The sequence below is a fragment of the Castor canadensis genome, chromosome 12 (genome assembly GCF_047511655.1).
Source record: "Castor canadensis chromosome 12, mCasCan1.hap1v2, whole genome shotgun sequence".
NCBI lineage: Eukaryota > Metazoa > Chordata > Mammalia > Rodentia > Castoridae > Castor > Castor canadensis.
In genome coordinates, this window is record NC_133397.1 from 77649607 (window position 1) to 77673123 (window position 23517).

Here is a 23517-nt window from a genome sequence, read left to right on the forward strand (position 1 = left end):
GCATTTTGAAAACAGTGTTTTGGTTCTGGGACATTGCTTTTAGTTCAATTCTTACCTCGGTAGCCACTGCTTGTCAGTGACCATACTTGCTTCTCCTCATTTGTTTGACTTCCACTTATTGGGCTACCTGCTGGTACCTAGTTTGCCTTCATCTGTTATACTGGTTGCTTAATGATACTATCTCATGATCCAAATTTGCTCTTCTAGTTCAGACTGCTTCCCAGAACTTCAGAGTTTCACATATACATCTATCCTACTAACATTGCCAGCTGAAAGTCTAGCAGTAGCTCACAGTTCTAGTGTGTTCCTTGTAAGGTACTGATTCCCATCTGCCTTCTAATTTGCTTTTGCTCAGCATTCCCCTGTTAGAAAACATCATTTCAAGTTGTCTGGTGTCTCAGTCCTAAACACCCGTAGCTGTCATTCTCTGATATTTCTCTCACTTCTTACATCTAATATGTCAGCAGTGCTTACTTGTTCTGCCTTTAAAACATGATAAGAGTCTGACTATCTTTCAACACAACCACCAGTGAGTCAAGAGCACTGTGCAGGGAGGCACAACAGACCTGGATATGATTATAAAAGGAAGTTTAAATGGAACTTTTATGGATTTTTTTTTGTAAGCTGTCTCAAATAATAGAATAGGCATAAAGCCCCTAAATAATACAATAGATATAAAATTAGTGACCCTATGATGAAACTCTTCAGTTTCTTTCTTCCTACCCTGCATTTTGGGGTGGTGGTGTTCCTGGAGGATTTTCAGAATAAAGAACAAGTTTTCCAGACTCAGGTTTACCCATGTCATGAAGATGGGACTGAGGTGAGGAGTGCACTGTTACATTCTTTAACTGTTTGGTTGTAACCTCTTGGTGGCATGTAGAGAGCTAAGGTCCCTGTGGAGCAGAAATCACAAGAAACTTTGGTGAGTATACTGAAGAAAAGAGGCTCAACTCGGTCATATGTCCTTTGGTCAATTGCCATTAATTGCTGGGAGAAATTCTCTGAGAATGTTCCTCTGTCCTTTCCATGATACTTATATTAGTGGATTCTTAAGTATTTCCATCACTAAATCATACTATCTCCAATTTGGTTGATGGAGTAATCAAGGTTCTTTTTTTAATAAGTAACAGAGAAAATCCCTAAGAGATATAAATAATATGAAACTTATGAGAAATATATTAGAAAAGTTATAATAGTTATACTTGGTGGGTGGTTCATTGTCTTTGTCTGGTTTCTGTTACTGTAGCAAAAGGCCCAAGGGAGTCAGCTTGTAACAAGAAAAGGCTTATTTTGGCTGAGATATTTGCAGGTTCCAGTCCATGATCAATTGACCACATTGCTTTTGATTTGTAATGAGGCAGAACATTATGGAGGAAGCACCTGGTGGAGCACAGTTACTCATCTCATGGTCAGGATACAAAAAAAGAGGGAGAAGTGAGTCTAGGATCCCACAATCACATTTCAAGTGCATTCCAACAAGAATTTCAAGACCTCCTACTAGGCACCCACCTCTTAAAGTTAGGTCTTCTTCCCATTAGTATAAGGGGCTTGCAACTATTCCTTTAACATAGGTCTTTGGAAGATATTCAATTTAGTAGCTATAGCCTTCATAGAGACACTGGGAAGGATGGAGAACCAGGTTATAGTGCTCTTTGCCATGCATTTGAACCAGGTATGCATTGGGCTAAAGATTGAATATTCCAGATGCTGCTCCAGACATTGGTCTTATTTTTAATATCACCATTGGAGTGAATTTCCCTTGTTGGTTTTCTCACATTATGCTGAGATAAATCCTTATGGCTACAAGTACAAGAGGGGACAATATGAGGTCATGAACCTCATTGAACATCTTTTTTGGAGTGTCCTTTTATGTGAATGCTTCATGCAGAATGTTGCATTAAAGTTGATCCACATAAATATAGAAGATACAAGTTGTATCACTTGTTGTGAGAAAAAGACACATTTTAAAAGATAAGCTCCAAATTGCAGAAATGGATATCACTGAGGAAGAGGAAGGTATTTATTCAATTCCAGTTGCATCTTGTGTGAAAAATGAGAGGCCCCATCTTTAAGCACCTAATGAAATAAATTTAGAGTCTTTCCAACAGGACATTTAGGTAGAATTTTTTGCCTGTTGTTGCATTAGACTTTGGATTGGAGAAGTGGTGGGAGGAGGTTGTGGCATCATAGTTGTGAGATCTGGTTTTGGCCTCAGCTTTGCCAGGACCTAAGTAAGTGTCTTGGTTAAGACATTTCTGTCTTGGTCTCTATTTCTTCACATCATGGTTTGATAGATGATTTGTAAGGCACTTAAACTAAGTCATGGAGATGGAGAGGGCAGACAGTAGACAGACATTTTTCCTGGGACTGTAGAACCTGGTGTGATCCAGAGTGGGCATAGGATTCTGTGATTATAGACATCATTCACCTTCAGTTTCCTGCCGACATAAATTTTGTGCACAACATTGTCCTACTTGTTGCATGCTAGAGGGTGTTTTGAGTCTGACAATCAATTGGACAACAGCAAAACATTTCATTTTTTTTGACCATATTTCTGAGACAACATGGCATTTTGATTAAACTATACTTATCTTAATATTTGTCTGTTATATGGCAGAAATTAGGACTGTCCTTCATATATTTACAGGGTTAAGTGATTACAGTTTTAAGTATTTAATGAAAAATGGCAATTTTAGAAAACAGCAATCCCTTTTCTCTATCATACAAATATGTTTTCTGGGGGTATAAACAGTGGATTGTCACATTTTTCTTTAAAGGTATTTGTATTGAATTAAAACATAACACATATGAAAGCCTCCAGCAGTAGTTTGGAGAAATAAAAGGAAGCCAGTATTGCAGAAGTAGATCATAAAAAGGTAAAAAAAAAAGGTGAAAAAAGTTAAAGAAATAAAGAGGAGGTCATGAAGGGCTTTGGAAGCTACTTGAAGGTTTTGAATGGTTTTGAATAAAGCAGATGTGATTTGATTTGTAGCTTAAAATCATCGTCTGGGAAACATATGGACATACAGGAAAGAATACATAGCAGATTGCTTTGTGCAAGGAGGTTGAACAGAAGCACGAGTGGTGTTTTGAAACGGAAAATAACAACGTGCTGATGGTGTTATCCAGGGGTGTGAGAGAGAGATTTCATGATTACGCTGTGATTTTTCTTTGAGTAACTGGAAGGGAAGCATCTGCATTTGCTTAGGTAGAGAAGACTGGGAGAAGAGCTTTAGGGGAGGAAGACTAGGAATTTGTTTCTGGACACTTCAGGTTTGTGAGGTGGGTTAGACCTACTTTGTAGGATGCTATAGCAGGATCATAGGGTAGTTCTATTTTTAGTTTCTTGAGAGAACCTCTAAACTGATACAGACTGTGATTCCACCGGGAGTATATTTGGGTCCTTTCCTTATATCCCTATCCTCACCATCATTTCTTGCTTGTTTTCTTTGTGTAACCATTCTGATTTGCAAGGTGGAATATTACTGATGTACTTATATTTATTATAGAATGGAGTTTAATTGTGATGTTTCTATAAATGCACATAACTTATTTTGATTAAATTCATGCCTTATATTGCTCTTTCTTATGCCTGTGTACCCCTTTCTAAACAGTTTTTAACTGCCTTCATGCATGCATATACAGTATTTTGATCATATTTTCCCCCATCACCCTTTCTTTTCACCTTCTCCCTGACTGGTTCTCTCCATCAAACAATCCTGGTTTTATCCTCATATCATTCCTTTTCATGTAGGTCTAGATTCTGCATATGACAGAGAACCTGCAATGTTTGTGTTTCTCAGTCTGGCTTATTTTGCTTAACCTAATGATCACCAGTTCCAACCCCTTTCCTTCAAATGACTTAATTTCATTCTCATTCGTGGCTGAATAATATTCCATTGTGTATATATACTAGATATTCTTTATCTGTTCAACAATTGATGGGCACCTAGGTTGACTCTGTAGTTTCACTACTTTGAATAGTGCTGCGATAAACATGGGTATTCAGGCATCTTATTGCGTGTTGACTTACATTCCTTTGGATATACACCCAAGGGTAGTATTACAAGATAATACAGTAGTTCTATTATAGTTTCTGGAGGAATCACCATAATGACTATGGACTTCCATCATGACCGTACTAATTTTTGTCCTCGTGAACATTGTATAAGGCTTTGTCTCTTCCCTCATCATCATCAGCATTTCTATATGGTTGTTTTTTGATGGTTCCTAACTTAGGTGAAATGGAATATCATTGTTGTTTAGATTTATATTTCCTTTATATGTAAGGATGTTGAATATTAGTTCATGAATTTTTTGGTCTTGTGTGCTTCTTTTCAGAAATGTCTGTTTAATTCATTTGACCATTTATTTATTGAGTTGTTTTTTCTTTTGGTTTTTTAACTTCTGTTGCTTTTTATATATTCTGGATATTATTTCTTTATCCAATGAAAACTGGTAAAGATATTCTTTCATTCTGTAGAATTTTTCTTGATTCTGATAATTGTTCACTTTGCTGTGCAGAAGCTTTTTGTTTCAAACTCATCGTCAATCCTTGCTTGTTTTTCCAGAGCAATTGGAGTTCTAGCCAGAAAACTGTATCTATGCCTCTATCTTTAAGTATTTTTCCTATCTTTTCTTATAGCAATGTAATCCTGTGGATTTCATTGTTTTTTGCTGTGATAGTCCATTTTCACCTCTAATTTTATTGATTCGGGACTTTTCTTCTTCAGTGAGAATGGCTAAGGCTTATCAATATTATTTTTTTCAAAGAACCAACTTATGGGTTAATTGATTGTTTTGCATAATTTTTTGACTTCTAATTTATTAATTTTTTTGTTCCCATTTGTATTATTTCTTTCCATCTGGTAGTTTTGTGTTTGGCTTCTTCTTGTTTTTCTAAGAGCTTGTGGTACCTTCATTAGGTTATTTTTTTCTTTTTTAAATATAGGTACTCAACACTATAAATTTTCCTCTAAGCACTGCCTTGGCTATATCTCAAAGGCTCTAGTAGTATATGTTTTCATTTTCTTTATATTGCAGGAATTTTTTTGATTTCCCTCCTCATTTCTTCAATGACCTCTGACCATCCAACAAACTGTTGTTAAGTCTTCTTTTGAAGTTGTGTTCTAGTTTTATTCCATTGTGGTCTTATATTTTCTAAGACTTGCTTTGTGGTTTAGAATATCCATTTTGGAGAATTTTCCATGGGCTGCTGAGAAAAATGGATATTGTGCAACTGCTGGATGAAGGACTCTGTAGATGCCTGTTAAGTCCATTTGTTCTATCATGTCAATTTGTTCTGAGATTTCTTTGTCGATTATTTGTCTGGATGACTTATCTATTGTTAGAGCGGAGTGTTGAGGTGTTCCACTATTGTTGTGCTAGAGGCTATATGTGGTTTTGAGTCCAGTAGTGTTTTTTGTTTTTCAATGTAGCTGGGTGAACCAAAGTTTGGCACATAAATGTTAAGGATTTTTTTCCTCTTGATGGGTTGCTCCTTTATTTGAAGGGGATCTTCACTTTGTTTTTGGACTATTTTGGTCTGAAATTTGCTTTATCAGATATGAATAAAGCCACACTTGCCCACTTTTTGGCTCAGTTTGCTTGGACAATGTTTTTTACTCTAAGCTGGTTTTTCTACTGCTGTGTTACTGAATAAGTTATGTATATCTTTAGTTTACATTTCTTCTCTTTCTATTCCCATGATTCACAGGTTTGGTCTTTTGATTCATGCTGTTCAATTAATATTCCTTGAGTATTTTTTCAGCATCTTTGTCTGATCAATCTAATTTCTCTACTTTATATTTAATCCTTGATACTCTATTTTCAAACTGCTCTTCTGTGTTATCCAGACTTTTGTTTGAGGTTTTTATTTGGGATATTGAGATTTCGTTTTCAAGGTTTCAATTTGATTTTTTCAGGATTTTTCTATCTTTATTGAATTCCTCTGTCATATACAGCATTGTCTTCTTTATTTCTTTCAGCCATTTGTTTGAATTCTCTTTTAAATCAGTTTTTATGTGTCATTTTTTAAATTTATTCAGGTGTTTATCCATCTCCTATTTGAATTCATTGATCATTCTTGTCACTGTATATTTGAAGTCATCAATTGATATTTCTTTCTCTTAGTATTGTTTAAGTCCTTTATTGTAGAGTTGTTGGCTTTTGAAGGAGAGGTGTTGCCTTGTTGCTTTATGTTTCTTCATTGAGATTTATATGTTTGGGGTCATTTTGTTTGGAGGTTCCAATACCCTGTGCCTCTTCAGTTGGGGATTCCTCAAAGATTAATTAGCACTAGGTATTGGCTCACTTGTGGTGTAGTCTCTTGTCACACACTTGTGTATGTGTAACTCAGTAGTCAAGCATTTAGTTTCAGTTCCTAAGATGAGGGGTACTGGCACTTACTCCACAGCAGGAGAGGAAGCTTAGCTGATGAAGCTTTCACAGTTGATAAATCACAATCTTAAGGTTATAGCAATTCCTAAAGAAGATTAATGTTTGGTACTGCTCCAGATATCTGATCTTCAGAGGTGTACTGGAGCAAAGATGAATCTTTGTTATCTAGGAAGTCCCAAGGGAATAGGGTGGTAATAGGAAGATGGGGGTATTACTCTAATGAATATATGGTTTTTGTAAGTCAGAAAGAGATAATAGAAGGGGTTAATGTGAAATTAGAGTGAGATAGGTAGAAGAGATCTAATTAATATTGTGTTGATGGAGAGAAGAGGTTAGAAAAATGTAGAAAATCAGACAGGCAAACATAAAGAAAATCAAAACGAGGTGATCTGGCAATTTATTTACTCACTAAAACTGTAGGCAACAAAGAAGATTATATCTGGTTAAATATACATAGAAGAAAATATGATCTAGATAGCAGTCCTAGCTGTAGATTAGGGGAAAGTATAAATGAGAAAAGAAGAGCAATAGTAAAGTGAAGGAGAAGACATAGTTTAAGATTTAATACTGAAAAGCAGGTTTTCTGGGTCTCATATGATGACTTCAGAGTAAAGGAAGAGAGGGAAAAACAGAAGTGAAGAGAAAGTAGGAGAGAGTTCAAAATTATCAAACTCAAATGTGTAGAAATAAAAACAATTCAAACACATAAAAAATCTGAACATCCAAAATTTAACAGTAACAGGAAATAATCAGCATAAACATTCAGAATTTTCTAATGCTCTCCTGAGAGGGCATTTTTCCCCTCTCAGTGTCCTAGTCTTTAAGTCCACTAGATGGTAGTCTAGACAGACATCTGACTTTAAATGCTGTGTGACCACAGGCCTGTGCTGCTTTTTCAGTGGAGTGGGAGAGTATGTGGGGGTTAATCTGAATATAATCTGTGGTGAAGACTTCTGGAGTTTGGGCCCTGAACTTGACAGTTTCACTTCATCCCCCTTAAACTTGTAGTTTTCTCTGCTCCCATTCTCTCTGCTACTTACAATCTGTTATGTACTTTGAGTGCAGTCTTGTCAAATTTCTGCTCCAGTGACATGCCTCTGAAGTGGGTTGGGAAGCTCAGCATCACAGCTTCCATTAGAGATGCTCACCACTGAAATTTCTTAGATTGGGTTGTTTCAGACAGCACTTCCTCTCCTGTCCTAAAGCTCTCTCCTTTGTTGAGTGGGTAATTATATTCAGATGGGTCTGCTGCCTGTGTTTCTCTCACTACTTTCTCTGCCATGTTATAGACCATGTATGGGAACCTCCACAGCATCTGTGCTAGTCCCACAGTGACATTTCCATCCTGGGCTGTCCACCACTGTGGCTTCTATGGCCAGGCCACGTGCCAGACCCTTAGCTGTGTAATGGTTTTTTTTGTCCCAGGTCACACTCTCCGGGCTTCTTTGCCCTAAGCTGCACTCTGGGTTTCTTTTTCTCGGCTGTGCACTACAGGTTCTCAGCACCAGCCACCCATTATTGCTGCATAGATCCTTGTTATAGGCATTTATGGGTGCCCTTGAGATACTGGTGGTTTCAAAACTATTTTACCACTAGCAACAACCCCAGTGGTTCTTGTGAGATCAACTCCTGTCTCTGGTTTGCAGGCCTCCTGTCCTGGAATGAGGGGGTAAGGTGCTCCTTCAGATTCTTAGTTTCCATGAAAAATCCCAGATAGTTGAGGTCACACACATGAAAAGTATTTCAAGGTATCTCACCCACAAACAAGGAGAGTCTCATAAGCTGGAAGTTGAGCAAGGGTCTGTTTTAGTGTAATGGGGTAAAAGTGAGAAAAATTTCAAAAGAAAAGTACCTCTTGCTAGAAGTGCAGAGGTAAGAGAGAAACAAAAGAAATTGGCCCTTTTGTCATTTTTCTGAATTCTTAAGAACTTTTTGTCTATTAGCCTAAGCTGACTGAGCAATAGTAAATTAATTGAATGAAAGCAACTTGAACTCACTGGAGTAGTCACAAAACAAAACTGTAAAATTTAACAAGAATCTAGAGATTATGAGAACTATTAGAAACTGATTTGGTAATTTATTCATTATTCATAATCTTGTCCTTGGAAATCGGGAACCTCTTTAAACCACATATTGTTTGTCTCTCATATTATGTAACCTTGTATTTCCTAGGTGAACATTGAAACTGCCTATGGGAATTTATTTTAATATTTTATGCCTAACAATAATAAAGTAAAATAAGGGGAGATCATCTTCATTAAATGGAAGAATTGAAATACATATTCGACCTCACATACTTGATGCTAATAATACTTCTGTGTCAATAACACGTTTTGTATGTTCAATATTCTGAGTTGTCAGTTATATCCATTTGATTAATAATGTTTTTAATTTTTTTCTTTTGAGACAGGCCATTGCTATGTAGCTTAGGTTGGCCCTGAACTTGTGATCCTCTTTTCTTCAGTCTTGTAAATGCTGGGACTTCAGCAGCACAGTACCACACCTGGTATGATATTTTAATTTTTCATTTTTCTGTACTTTGCACATAGTATTAATTTTAGAATTTATTTCTCAAATATACTTTCAGAATACCCAAACCTGAATTCTGAACTCTGTTATTGGTACTGCTTTTTCCTTTGTACTCATCTTTACATTTTAGTAAGAAATGTAAAAATTTCTGACTTTATGTTCTGTTGGCCCTGGAATAATTATTCATGTGGTTTCTTGAAAAGTTCAGATGGTTCCTCCAGAGAGTTTTTCACTTGGTAGTTTATCAATAAGGTCATCTTAGACCAACGCCAAGATTAATGAATCATAGAACTCTCCATTCCATGAAGAAAAAATTGTCAGTGTTGGCTTGAATCATTACTTCTTGAGGAAATTTTTATTAAAATTTTTAATTAGCGTACATTTGCTGTAGAAGAGGGATTCATTGTGACAATTTCAAATAGGCTCACATTATACATTGGTTAGATTTCCCCTACCATCACTGCCCCTCAAGCCGAACCCACTCCAGTTAAAGCAATATCAAAATCTTTCATTGTTCTGTTTCTTATAAGTATATGAAGTCCATCAACCATATTCCTTCACCTTAATCTCCCCCCACTGTAAGTCCTGTCTTTTGTTATTAATTTCTAAATTGATGTTCAAACGTTTTCTTGATGTGTCCCCTGTGTGAGTATACTTTATTTTGATCAAATCAACCCCTTTCATTATTTTCCACTACCTCTTCCCTCCCACTCCCAATCTTTCAACAACTTTCAGTAAATATCCTCTATCTTCAGGAAATCCTTTTTTTTCTCTCTCAACTTCCCAATTAATTTAGAGCCCTCTTTTCACTTTCTGTAGGTGTTGGAATGATACATTCCAGCTTCTGTATTTTCACTGTTACTTTGAGATTAGGGACCTTTGACACAAGCTTAAATTAGTGTACAACAAGATTCCTCACAGAGTGAATTCTATGCCTGTCTTTGCTTCTCTGGCCCATACATAGCTTGGACTCTTGACCTCAAGTGTTTGCAATATTCTTAAATGGTCAGGATAACGGTGGCTTTGGAGCTGGGAAAGTTTATAGTCACAGGTAATAAAAATTGGCCCAAATTCATCACTTTCTTTTTGTACTGTCCCCTTTATGCTTTTCCTCTCTCTCTTTCAGTCCTTCCTTTCTTTGTTTTTATATTCCCTCCCTCCTTCCCTCCCTCCCTCCCTCCCTTCCTTCTTTCCTTCCTTCCTTCTTTCCATCTTAATTTCCTTCCTTTCTCTCTCCCTCCCTCCCTCACACCATCCCCTGTGCTTTTTCTTTCTTTGTTGATGTTTTTTTCTAAGTTTTTATTTCACTAGTATTATCTAACTGAGATATTTCACCTGTCATTTCTGCAAAACTCAATCCATTTAAGTATTTTTTTAAATTTTAAACTGATACCCTTCATTAGAGCATCAAGTGGTTTGTGGTTTAGCACTTCTAAGTTGACTTCTGTGTCTTTCCTAGTTGCACAACTACCCTCTTGTGATATTTTTAGTTTTTAATTTGCATCAGATACTTCACAATCTACTTCCCAGCCAAACTGCTTTCTTAATTTTTGTTTGCTTTGCAAAGATCCCTCCAGGCTCAGTCCAGCTGCTCAGATTTTATAAACGAGTTTTTTATAGTAAAAATTGAGTTGCATCAGACAGGCAGGGGAGGAAGATGGTGTCACAGATTCAGGTCCTCATGTCCCTGTTGCTCTGGGTCTCTGGTGAGAAATTTAAGAATGTCACAGTTCTTCAATGTAATATTTTTGTAGAGATAAAAATGATAAAATGTACATGGATATAATGACTATTTTCTGTATGAACCCGATAATACATTGACATAACTCCACAAGAAATGACAATTTAAATGACATATTTCAATATTTATATTATAGAGTCTATGTATGTAGGGAAATATGATCATTATCCTTTCTTGATTGCAGGTGTCTGTGGGGACATCACAATGACTCAGTCTCCAGGCTCCCTGGCTACATCTGTAGGAGAGAGAATCACCATCAATTGTAAGTCCAGTCAGAGTCTTTTATCCAGCTCCAACCAGAAGAACTACCTGGCTTGGTACCAGCAGAAAAAAGGACAGCCTCCTAAACTTCTCGTCTACAGGGCATCCACCCGGGCATCTGGGGTCCCTGACCGCTTCAGTGGCAGTGGGTCTGGGACAGATTTCACTCTCACTATCAGCAGCCTCCAGGCTGAAGATGTGGGAGATTATTACTGTCTGCAGAGTTACAGTGCTCTTCACACAGTGCTTCAGCCTTGAACATAAACTTCCTCTCAGAGACTCATCAGCTTCTTGCTGCCACACTACCTCCATCTGCATGATAGCCTATATTGAGAAGGCTTGCAGTACAAAAGAAAATAAACTGCTCAGTGTCTCTTAAATCCTTTAGTATGGAAGGTACATATAAAGAAATATAGGAATGAACATCAGTTAGTTTTCTATTTATTCTGTAACTGTTTATAGAGATCATCACCTCTTTGGCTTGATGCTGAGAAATTGATCATTTTACTGTTCTAGAGGTCAGAAGTCCAACACTAGATTCAATGGGCTAAAATCATTTGGCAGGCTACATTCCTATTGGGAGGTTCTAGGAAAGCATGTCTCTTGCCATTTCCAGCTCTTAGTGGTTTCCTGCATTCATTGGGGTGGGGGGGTGGGCAGTCCTTTTCTCCATCTTCAGAGTAAAAAACTTATCAGATCTAACCTTATACCAGGACCATGTCTACCTATCAGCTTTCCAAATATAGACACTGAGAAACCTTATTACATAGTAATATTGGATATGGTTTTGTGTTCAATAGACTTTTCCTTTCAGGCTTTATAGCTCATATTTTTAAATAGGATTCAGTGTTTGGGCAAGGTAAAACTTGGTGTCTCCATGGAGACACACATGATAGCTAATCCCATTCTTATATTCATTTAAAATAGTAATGGAGCACCTAATGTGGTGCATGAAATATAACAGGGAATAAGAGTCTCATAGGCCTCTCAAAATTGTTTGAGCACTCCATAGCATCTTAAAGCTGTCTACATGTGAAATAGCTCTTCATAACTTGCTTAATGTGCCCATATGTGACACAGATATGTCAAATATTTACCACGAACTGGTACTTGTTGATAAGGATTATACCATGTGTCTTATTCAGGGTGTTCTCTACTGTGACAAGTTAAAGGAGAGAGTATTTGTTCTAGCTCACAAAAAATCCTGCAAGGTTCACTCCATGGTTAACTAGCTTCACTGCTTTTAAGTGTGGCTACTCAGAAACATCATGGTGGAAGGCAGTGGTAGAAGAAAGCTGCTCACCTCATGACTGCAGGGAAGCAGAGAGAGACTGGAAGCATCCTGGGACGAGAAATAGTCTTCAAAGGCACACTTCCAGTTAACCGTCTTTTTGAAAGACCCCACCTCCAACGTTCTACCATCTCCTAATCCATCAAATTGTACATCCATGAATAGATTGATCTACTGATTAGGTCAGTGTCCATATGATCCAATCATCCTTCACTGATTAGATCTGCCAGCTAGGCACCAAACCTTCAGCACTTGAGCTTTTTAGGGGACACTTCACATAAATCATAACACCAAAATATGTATAGTGGAATAAGATCCAGAACATTATCTATAATTAGAACACAAGTAAACTTTGAAGAAAAGGCATAGACAATTTTAAATTTTAGAATTTCTAATTCTAAAAGTATTGGAAAACTCCACTCCACTTTTCCTTGGTGTAAGATAATAATCAAAACAATTTTGTGATACCCTGCATCAACCCAAACTTTGTATTTGGCATCTGAAACATCTGGGGCTTTTATCAAAGGTACAGGCAGCAATGTGGTTCTGGTCAGTTGGGGATATCTCAGGTCTTCCCTGTTCCTTACACAGCACTTTGCTCAGAGTTCTGTCAAGTGTCATGAGCCATGGTCATGAAGATTGGAGGGACAGACTATTTGAGGCAGACTAGCAAACAGGGAAAACAACCTACTATGGGACTTCTCTTAGTCAACCTGATATCTGCATGCTAGAATGTTTTACTCTCCCTAGCACCACTTTGAACCATCTTTACAGTAATAAATTTTCTATAAGTTGTAAGTACTCTGGCTGTTATAAATATATTTGTGAGCCTTGTGTAAAAGGGCCATCTCTGAGCCTGGCTTGCCTGGTAAAAAAAATGCCTGCCCCCAATTTGACCTATCAAGCCAAGTTCTCTTCTTATGTCCCTATGAATATTGGTTGCATCTCATGTATACAATTATAGGCTAAAAATTAGCATAAGCACATTTGCAGAATACCCCATGTTATTTGATAAGGCTGTGTTAATTAAATTTGCCAGTCACCCTATCCAATCTCTAAGCTCTGCCCAGATATTTCCTGCCTTACATCATATAAATTGGTCTTTAAACAAAGACGTCAGTGCTTGGGTGTCACATAGCACAAGCTCACCATTTGTCTTGTGGTGCTTTTTCTTACTTTTCCTTTCCTTTTCTTTCATAAAGTTTTGCAATTTGTGTCTCTGTTCAGTTCTCTGTTCACCTGAACTAAGAACTTGGGATCTTCTGAAATAGTATCTTCTTAGACCACTCAGCCCAGTAATACATGACCTTCTTCAAAGCTAATCTGCTCCTGTGTGTATTTTTGTAAAGTGGAATTCAGCCTTGATTGTGTTGTGTATGGACACATATCAGGATAATATCTGTGATAGAAAAAGGGTAGAGCTTTACCACAAAATACCCAAAACCAGAGATTTCACCATCATCTTGGCCATGAACTTATTGTGAAGATAAATTCTTCTACTTAGATTTCTGTTCCCCTCTTAACATGTGACACATTGATATCTCTACTAGGTTTCTAGTACATAATAACAAATGGCCATTAATTTAGCAGCTCATTAGTCATCAGGCTGTGTCTCAGAAATTGAGGAACAGTATCACTTGGTTCTCTGCTCACAGCTCCTGGAAGCTACTCCCATTCCTTAAAACGTGGCTTTTACATCTCCCAAGTCAGCATTGGGAATCTCCCCCCATCTGATCCTCTTCATGTTCTGAATCTTCCAATTTCCCTTTCTATGTCTCTAGATCCAGATTTTCAGGGCTCTGTGATTAGGTCAGAACTACTCAGGTAATTTCCCTAATGTTACCTTATTTCATCATGTCTGCAAAATGCTTTTACTGAAGAAACTGAATTATGTTTTACTAAATACATGGGAGAAGGTGTGTTGATTTTTTGACCAGCAAACTTAGACGTTTGTCTATATAAAATCATTATTTGTAATTTACCAAATACAGATATGGTATCATATGGTTATTTGGAACTAGTTATTATTCAGAGATTTCAAATCTTACCCATGCAAATATGGGTAACAAAGATTATGTATGGTTAAGTAGGAGAAAATGTGATCTAGAGAGCAGTCCTGGTTGTAGATGGGAGGAAAGTATAAATGGGGAAGGGTGGTAAGAAAGAGAAGGACAATATACAGTTTAATATTTAATACAGAATTTTCTCATGGATCTCAAATAATGACCAGAGAAAAGGAAGAGACTGAAAAGGAGAACTAAGGAGAAAATCGTTGAAAGAGAGTGCAAACTTACCAAACTCAGATGCATAGAAAGAAAACAATACAAACACATAGAAAATGTGAACATCTAAAACATAACAATCGCAAAAACAAATTAGCTTAAAAATTTAGAAATTTCTCTATTTATGTGGTACTAGGGCTGAACTCTGGGCTTATACCTTGAGCCACTCCACCAACCTTATTTTTGGTTAAGGAGTTTTTCAAAATAGGGTCTCACAAACTATTTGCCTAGTTTGGCTTTGAATCACAATCCTTCTGAAGTAGCTAGAATTACAGGCATGAGACACCAGTGCCCAGCAAAATTCAGAATTTTCTTATGCTCCCCCAAGTAGGTATTCTCTCACCCCACCCAGTGTCAGAGTCTTTCAATCCACTAGATGCCAGTCTTGTCTGATACTTGACTCTGGAATTGTGTTTGTTCAAAGCCTTGTATTCCTTTTCCAGTGGTATGGTGGGATGGGGAGAATTTCATGATCTGAATACAATCTGTGATGAAGGTCTGGAGTTTGGGCCCTCAACTTGTCAGTCTCGCATCATTCCCCCTAAACTTGTAGCTTTCTCTTTTCCCAAGCTCCTGACTACTTACTACTCTTGTAATCTGGGTTCGTTCCTTTGTCAAATGCTGCTCTGGTGACATACCTCTGATGTGGGTTGGGTAACTCAGCAAGGCAGTCCCTGTCAGAGATGCTCACCACTGAAATTTCTTAGATTGACTTATGACTGGCAGCAGTACCCCATTGGTTCTCAGGCTCTATCCTTTGTTGAGTGGTGAATTATATTCAGATGTTTCCATTGCATGCATTCCTCTAACCACTTTCTCTGCCACATTACAGACCATTTACTGGACCCTCCACAGCCTCTGTGCTTGTGTTAACTGGCAAGTCCATCGTTTGCTGCCTATAGTGGCTTCTTTGCCCCAGGCCATGTGCCAGACCCTGGGCTGTGCACTGGGTTTCTTTGTCCCAGGCCACACTCTGGGGGATTCTTCTTTTTCCTAAGCTGCACTCTGGGTTTCATTGTCTCAGGCTGAGTACTGCAGTTTTTGTTTGCTCTAGTCACCTATTACTGATTATAGGCATGTTTTTGCAGTTTTTGTTTGCTCTAGTCACCTATTACTTATTATAGGCATTTATGGGCGCTCTTGAGAAAGGGATGGTTCTAAAACTATTTGCTCTCTGGAAACACCCTCAATGTTTCTTGTGAGAGTCAAATCCTGGCTCTTGCTTGCCAGCATCCTTTCATGGGATGAAAGGGTAAGGGAACTTGTTCAGATTCCCAGTTTCCATGAAAATTCCCATGGAGTTGATCTCATAATTTTGCTTGGAATTTATATTTCAATTATTTTAAAGCTGAGATGACACCTAGAGTTTAAAAATTTTTTATTTCTATTTGCCTCTCTGTTTTTATGGTCCATTATCTCTACTTTCTTGGATTAGTTTGTATTATTCAGTTTTAATTCTAATTTTTCTTGTTTACTTGTTAATTATGAACTCATTTCAATCTAGCAGACATTCTCAACTTATATTGCTTATGTTACTAAGTATGCATTGGGTACAGTTCAGTTCTAGAATACATACTCAGCACACCCAAGGTCCCAGATTTGATCTCTACCACTATGAAAAATTAAATTTACCACATGGATGAATGAATTAAATCTTTTGAATATATTTAAGTACTTTACATGATCATTGTTTTTTATGCTAGAAATCAGATATGCATCTTAAGTCTACAAGACAGTATTATACACATTGTTCTTGCAGCTAGTATTAATTTTCATGAACCCATTTATTCCAGGCTTCTTCTCTTAATATCTTCATGTTTATCATTAGTCAAACTCCCTTCAGCATTTCCTTTATACAGTAGCAAAAACTGATGCTATTATTTTGATTTGTTTTTCAAGCAATATTTCTGTCTTCCTTATTGTCATTATTTCTGTTTCTGAAACTCCACATATTTTTGAACTGTTTACTCAGAAATTTTTTTTAATTAAAGTAGTTGAGGTTTTTTTTATTCTGCATTAATTTTGGCTTTCAACTTTTAAACCCAACAAAAATAATGCTCTGAGATTTAAATTACCTTCAATGAGGACTATATTATCTTTGAATCAGCACTTGTCTGAAAAATAATTTATTTCCTTAAGTAGAAGCAGGATAATTTTGCTTTTGAAAATTCAAACTTTCATTTACTATAACATAATACCATAAGTGATATACCTATATTAGATAAAAATGTGATATCAGAGAACTCTATCTTCTTATCACCATATGTACTACTGATATATATATATATATATGTATACATATATATCAGATTACTTAAAACTTTTCTTTTTAACCTATCATCAATATTTCTTGAGCATTTACAGTGCACTATGCATAATAGAACATACAGAAAACTTTGCCCCTGCTTTTGAGGAGCCTGCATTCTAAAAAGAAAATAAAGACTTCTTTTCAAATGCCTTGTTGTTTGGTGTTTTCTGTAAGATACTGAGCATATAGTTTGCAGAATGAGCTTTGGGTATAACTTAGGCTCATGGTTATTTAAAAAGGAGAGGGAGAATTTTAAAGGCAGACAATGACAGTCATTCAGGATAGGTAGGGTTTCCAGGGAGACAACCACAATGTCATCAATAAGGAGAGATGTGATGGGATAAAGAGGATGAGGGAAGGAGTTTGTGGGATGCAGGCAAAGGAAGCAGGCTGTCTTAGACACTGAAGGGAGTCAGAAAGATCATGTGGCCTTTTCCCATGTATGTGGCCACCAAGGAGGAATGGCCGGTGAGAAGACAGAAGGCTAAAAAGGAAGGCAATCTTGTGCACCTGACAAATGGAAAGTATGAAGGATCCAAATCAAAGGCAGGCTAGGTGTATCAAGAATTTCTTATATAAAAAAAACAAAGTGATTTGGAAGCACAAAATGTATAGTTAATGCTACCCAATGCCATGAGAGATCAAGAACATTGTGGCTTCTTAAGTTAGGAAATGCAGCATACCAAAATCTCAAATGGAACACATTACTTTTTTTCCAATCAATCTTCCTCAACCAAGATTTTTTTTTCATTTTTTTTTTGTGGAGGCAGTGTAGAGGGAGAGAATGAAACATGGTTGGAAAAAGTAGTTGTATTAGTAGTACGTTTTTAGTTATGATAAACTTTGTATTTAGGCTTGGTAAAAGCCCATTAGCTGCCAAGAGGGATCAAGGAATAAATTTCTAAGAATGTGCAATTCCCTTTAAGAAAGTTTCAAATCTAAGACTATTTTACATGCAAAGCTGTAGAGGAAGTTGCTGAAAAGTCCATTCACAAACCTTTTATTATACTTACTTGAAGTTATTTCCCTGTTGATTATTTTTATAACACATGCATGGTAGGCAAGTATCAAAAGAGAAAAAAATCACAAAAGCAAAAAAAACCAACCAAACAAAAAACAAAAAAACCCTAAAAAATTTGAATATGAGTTTTTTTTGTTTACAGTTGTGCTTGATATCCACGAAAAGATGAACACCAAGCAGTTCATTTTTACTGCAGCTGTACTTTTACATTTGTTCTTAGGTTGCCTAAAATATTTACATACAAATAAAATGCATAGCAAAAACAATGAAAGCAAACAGCAGGTAATATTGCAAATAAGGGAATGGGCACTGTTTCTGACCTTATCCAGAATTAACTGGGTCACAAGTTCATCTAAAGGGACACTTCTACAGATGTACTCAAAGGTGTTCACACTGAGATTGACTATTCTATAGAAACACATGATTCCAACATGTAGTATCCATGGGACATTTGTACCAAGCTGGGATGGTTTAGCCTGATTGACAGATTTGATTTACTCTGCTCATGTACTTAAGTTGGCTGTTAGCAATTTTACATGCATGAGGTGTGATCAATATTCGTGTTTTAAGCAAAGAGCTTTTACATGAGACATAAAGGGAGGGGAACAAGACTGAATGGCCTCAAGGCTACAGGGGATTTACAACTGAACTGCTAAGATTTTTACAAATGTCACTAGGAGAATTTACATGGTGCCTAAGTGTAGAAAACATAAAGTCTTACTTAACAAACTGCAAAGTTTGTCTGGACTTTGGGTGTATTGTAGTTTAGAAACAGTGAGCTACCACACCTCTGCACTATAGGCAAACAGCTGCCACCAACACCAGAACACCATCTATATGGACAGGACTGATAAGTCATGCAGCCCAATATAACGTCCAGTATGGCTACACTCATGCTAAAACATGATGAGCAGCCTGCCAAGGATCCCTACTTTTGGGTGTAACCAATTAGCAGAAGAATAACTGACATATGAGGGGAACACCCTGGAGTAGAAAAACATATAAAAATGGCACCTGCTGAGGACTCAGAAGAATGCACTCTCCAACATCTTCAATGCTCACTAGCATCAAGGGACTTTCTCCTGCTTGTGCCTCTCCTTGCCAGAGGATCTTTATCTCCCAAGTAAGAGAGGTACTGCCCTGTAGTTGCTCTCTCTCCCAAGCTGAGGAGCTCCCAGCATTCTCATCCCAAATAAACTGACTGCTTGGTGAGGCTCCCCTGAGAAGCACAAAGACTTACCTGCCATGGTGCCCTGCGAGGCAATTGACTGTGTGCTGTGATTCCCTCTGGACCTTGTAAGAGTGCATTTGAAGTGTGAATAAGTGTTGCATTGACTGAAGTGTCTCAGTGGTCTTTAAGGGACATTTTCTGTAGCTTCATAGCCTCTACCCTAAGTCTGCCTAGGGCAGTATCCCAATCCCACTGTAGTGAACTCACTGCAGTTCAGGACACAGCTAACTCACCTTTGCAGGAAGAAGGACAAAGTCCTGTTGAAGATAGTTAATGTAGTTGGCAGTCCCTAAAAGATATACCTTAATGGGCTGTGAGAAACTGGCTTGCTAAAAGAATATTTAGAACCACAGATCATTTGGAAGAGAAAACTATACAGGAAATTTATAACTTGTCACAAGTGAATTGGTACCTTAAGAAAAAATTTATAAACTGGAACTACTGAATGACCATCTGCCTGTCTCCTGACTCAAATTGGTCCAAAATAAAAAGACTATTTAAAAAAGAAAGGATATGGAGAACATTCTCAGGGCACAAAACCCATGGAGAACTACTGAAAAAATATTACAAGGGAAACTGCCCCTGGAGGTACCCAAGGATATAAAGGTTACCATGACGAGACTACAGGTAGTACAGCCCATATTGACAAAATATGACAAATAGAAAAGAAGTGCTTGCTATTTTGCTCAAAACTATAGTTGACACTGAGGCAGATAGACAAAAAGGTAAAAAGAAAAAAACTCGCTAGCAAATTATTAAACAAAGCTAAGAGTATCCAGAACTTAGTTACTGCCCACCAACAATTGACCCAGAATTTCCAGAGGGGAGATATCTGGATGGCAAATCCAGTCATGACTAAGAAAGTCACTGTTGACTATTACTATGGAAACAGACCTGCAGGGACAATAGAAACTAAAGACTATATTAGAATGGAGCTCCAAAATTTAAGAACTCAATTAGCACAAAGAGAAAATAATGATGTAGAATGGATATATAAAATTATGGGAAAATGGTAACAACACAATTATGATTTCAGGAAAGGAATTATATCACATAACATTCTTGGCAGAAAACCCCACTCTGAATGCAGAATTAACCAAATTAATGGCACTATACCCAGATACAATAAAATCACTTTGGGATTAGATCAAAGCAGCATGGTGAAAAGCTTTATCATGATTGACATAATGTGATTTACACCAGATATGAAATGGATATTCATCCCAGAGGAAATAAGAAACACTAGAAAATTGGGAACACTAGGTATGATTTGTTTTGACCAGACCCCAACCCCATTAGAAGTACTAGCATACTCTAGTATGAGAGGTAATAATGAGAACATACATCTATTGCCATTTCCAGCTTTTAGAGGTTTCCTCCATTTCTAGATGGGCAGTCCTTTTCTCTCATCTTCAGAGAGGGGAATGGGGACTCCCTTGGTCTAAAGAACTGACCTGTGCCTGGTTCACTGATGGCTCCTCAACAGTGCAGAATGGAGTAACATGATGGAGAGCAGCTGCTTTCAGACCTTCTGATGGCAAAATCCCCTCACAAGGGAAAACAAATCAAATTTGGCACAATTAACAGAGCTCTATGAAGTGTACCTAGCACTACAAAGTACAATTCAGGATAAACAAAAAAATATATATTCAGATTTTTGGAAAAGCAATTTGGTCATCCAAATAGCAAACAACTGATTAGACTGTAAATGGAAAAGATATCTGAGATAAAGAACTTTGGGAGGAAATAAAAAACTTTCCCTTAAAAAATATATAAAACATATTTCATCCCATACAAACAAATAAGACCTACCTAGTATACACAATGGCACTGTAGATAAATTATCCAAAATTTCAGCCACCTCAGAATGGCAGGTAACTGATAATAATTATCCTAAGCTAACCTTCAAAAAAGAAACCTAAGCCAGAGAAATGGGCAATTCAGGAAACTAATTATCCCTATTGGAAATTACAAAAACTCCCAACACAAAACATAGGGACAGACATTGAAGACTGTAATGAATGGGAAATTATAGAGAATAACTTCCCCAAACTTATTAAAAAGAAATAGAGAAAAGAAAATAATACATGGACAATAACAGAACATAGATATCCAAAATTGAAACTAGAAAAAGAAAACAAACATCTACTATAGTTCCAGTTCAACCCAGAAGAATTACTTAACCTACATGAAGAAGTAGGATACGTAAGGGGCTACTCACTATGTGAATGGTTAACTAGTAGAAATTTAGATCTTCCTTATAACACACTTCAAAAAGCAATCTGAAAATGTCTTGAATGTGCCAATAAGTCAGACAAAAAAAATATTTTAAAACCTCAACATATTACAAACCTGATTTTTTTCAATTTCATGATTTAAATAAACTTTATTGGCCTACTTACACAATGTAATAATAAATACGCTCGAACTATGGTTGATACTCCTACAGATCTGGGGATGGCAATAGCCACCAACACTCAAACTAAAACTCTACTGTAAAAGCCTTATGGACACAGATGTCCTGCTTTGGCTCTCTTTCCATTGTAGAATCAGATCAAGGTACCCACTTTATGGGACAATTAGTATAAAATTTTGCAAAAAATACTGACATACAATGGAACTTTCACCTCCCATAAAATCTCACTGCATCAGATACCAATGAGAAATGGAATGGATTATTAAAGTTGAAACTAATAAGTATTTCAAAACTGATTTCTAAACAATGCTGAATCAAGCATTGAATTAGCATATGAAATAAACTCCAGGCTTAGATTAAATAGAGCATCACCATTTGAGGAAACCTTTATAAAAACATAGATTGGATTTTTGAGAATCCAATGGAAGACCCCAAACGTACAGATATACCCTATAAAATTTATGTTAAAGCAAAGCATAATACTACTATTTTTCCACAGGAAATCATTGCACGTGGAGAAGGAAACACCTACTGGATTACTACCAAGAAACAAAATTTCCAACTGACAAAAAAGAAACAATATTACCGCCAGATGAATCTATAGCTCTTCTTCAAGAGTTTCATGTGCATTATACTCCCCATCTTCATCATTGTCCTCTCAATCCCTATCATTGGATACTACACTTACTCTGGTAATCGCAACTGTGTTTCAAAAAATAACACTGAAATTTTTGACAGCTGCAACACAGTCACAAACCACACCATATGCTTCATAGACTCCAAATTAATCTGATGGATATTATCGACACCTAGAAATATCTACTAACCCACACAGCCTTCCCAGAAGTTCCAGGATATACAGCAGCACACCTGAAACTGCTCCTGACACTACATCTCACCATCAAACATTGTCTGAATACCTTTGATATAGACCAGATCACCAGGATCATCTTTTGTCTTCTACATGTCACATGTCACATTATGCCCCATTGCTGAACAACAACATACCAATACCAAAACCACACCCATTTGCCGGACCATTGATTTATGGGCTACAATGTACCCTCTGTCAAGAAAAACTCAATCCAGGCTATAGAAACATCGATCCCAACAGAGAAAATTTAATTCCAGATATGAACCCTACTGAGGTACTTTCACATGTCAGTATTTTCCTGTGTGATTTTTGCCTATATACAGGACTATTTTTTGCTACAGCAATCTTTATATGCTTTAGTATTTATTTTGTGATATATATAGAGCATATTGTTCCATTTTAGGTCTCTCTTCCCCTTTGAAGAACACTATTATACCTCTAGAGAATTGTCCTATATTAATAGTAACTTTATATCTGTATGATCTACACCCCATATTATTGCATTTTGTCTTCTTTGGAAAGGAATAGGTTCTTTCCGACCAGTACACACAACCCTGACTTTTATTGATAATTAGACATTATCTTTAGAATCTTTAACCAAAAGTGTGGGTACTCATACTGTTTACCTTAACCGTCTCTACCTCCTTTCTTACTTCTTTCACTTCTGAAACTCCTAGAACTCCTAGTACATCTGATACTCCTAGGGCGCTGAGAACTTCTGATCCTATAAACAGCTCTTCTGTTAGTTCTACTCCTTCCACCATTTCTACTACTACTACTACAATCACTGTCAGGAAAAAACTCCTCAAAAACTATCCCCAGACTTTCTGCTACACCCTATATTATTCTCTCTCTCTCTCTCTCTCTCTCTCTCTCTCTCTCTCTCTCTGTCTCTCTCTGTCTCTCTCTCTCTCTCTCTCTGTCTCTCTCTGTCTCTACATATATATATATATATATATATATATATATATATATATATATATATATGGAGGATTTGACAAAGCATCCCTCTATATCCTTTTCAATGACATCAAATACTACCAATATGTGTTTAGAAACAATTTTACTTATAGCTCCCATATACAGTCAATTTGCTCATGAGGGATGGATAAACACAAATATATTAATAGTTATATCAAGCATAACCAATCTGGAGATTGGCAC

At 36.9% G+C, this 23517-nt stretch overlaps 2 gene segments (V, D, J or C); one reads left to right on the forward strand and one right to left on the reverse strand.

Annotated features, from left to right (window-relative positions):
• The window catches only part of LOC109678714 (immunoglobulin kappa variable 4-1-like), a 171807-nt gene extending 160557 nt beyond the window's left edge, over positions 1-11250 (forward strand). Inside the window, 1 exon segment of the V gene segment in view lies at positions 10854-11250. Within this exon segment, the coding sequence occupies positions 10854-11188 (335 nt within the window).
• LOC109699244 (immunoglobulin kappa variable 4-1-like) overlaps positions 1-23517 on the reverse strand; it is a 935238-nt gene that overhangs the window by 542919 nt on the left and 368802 nt on the right.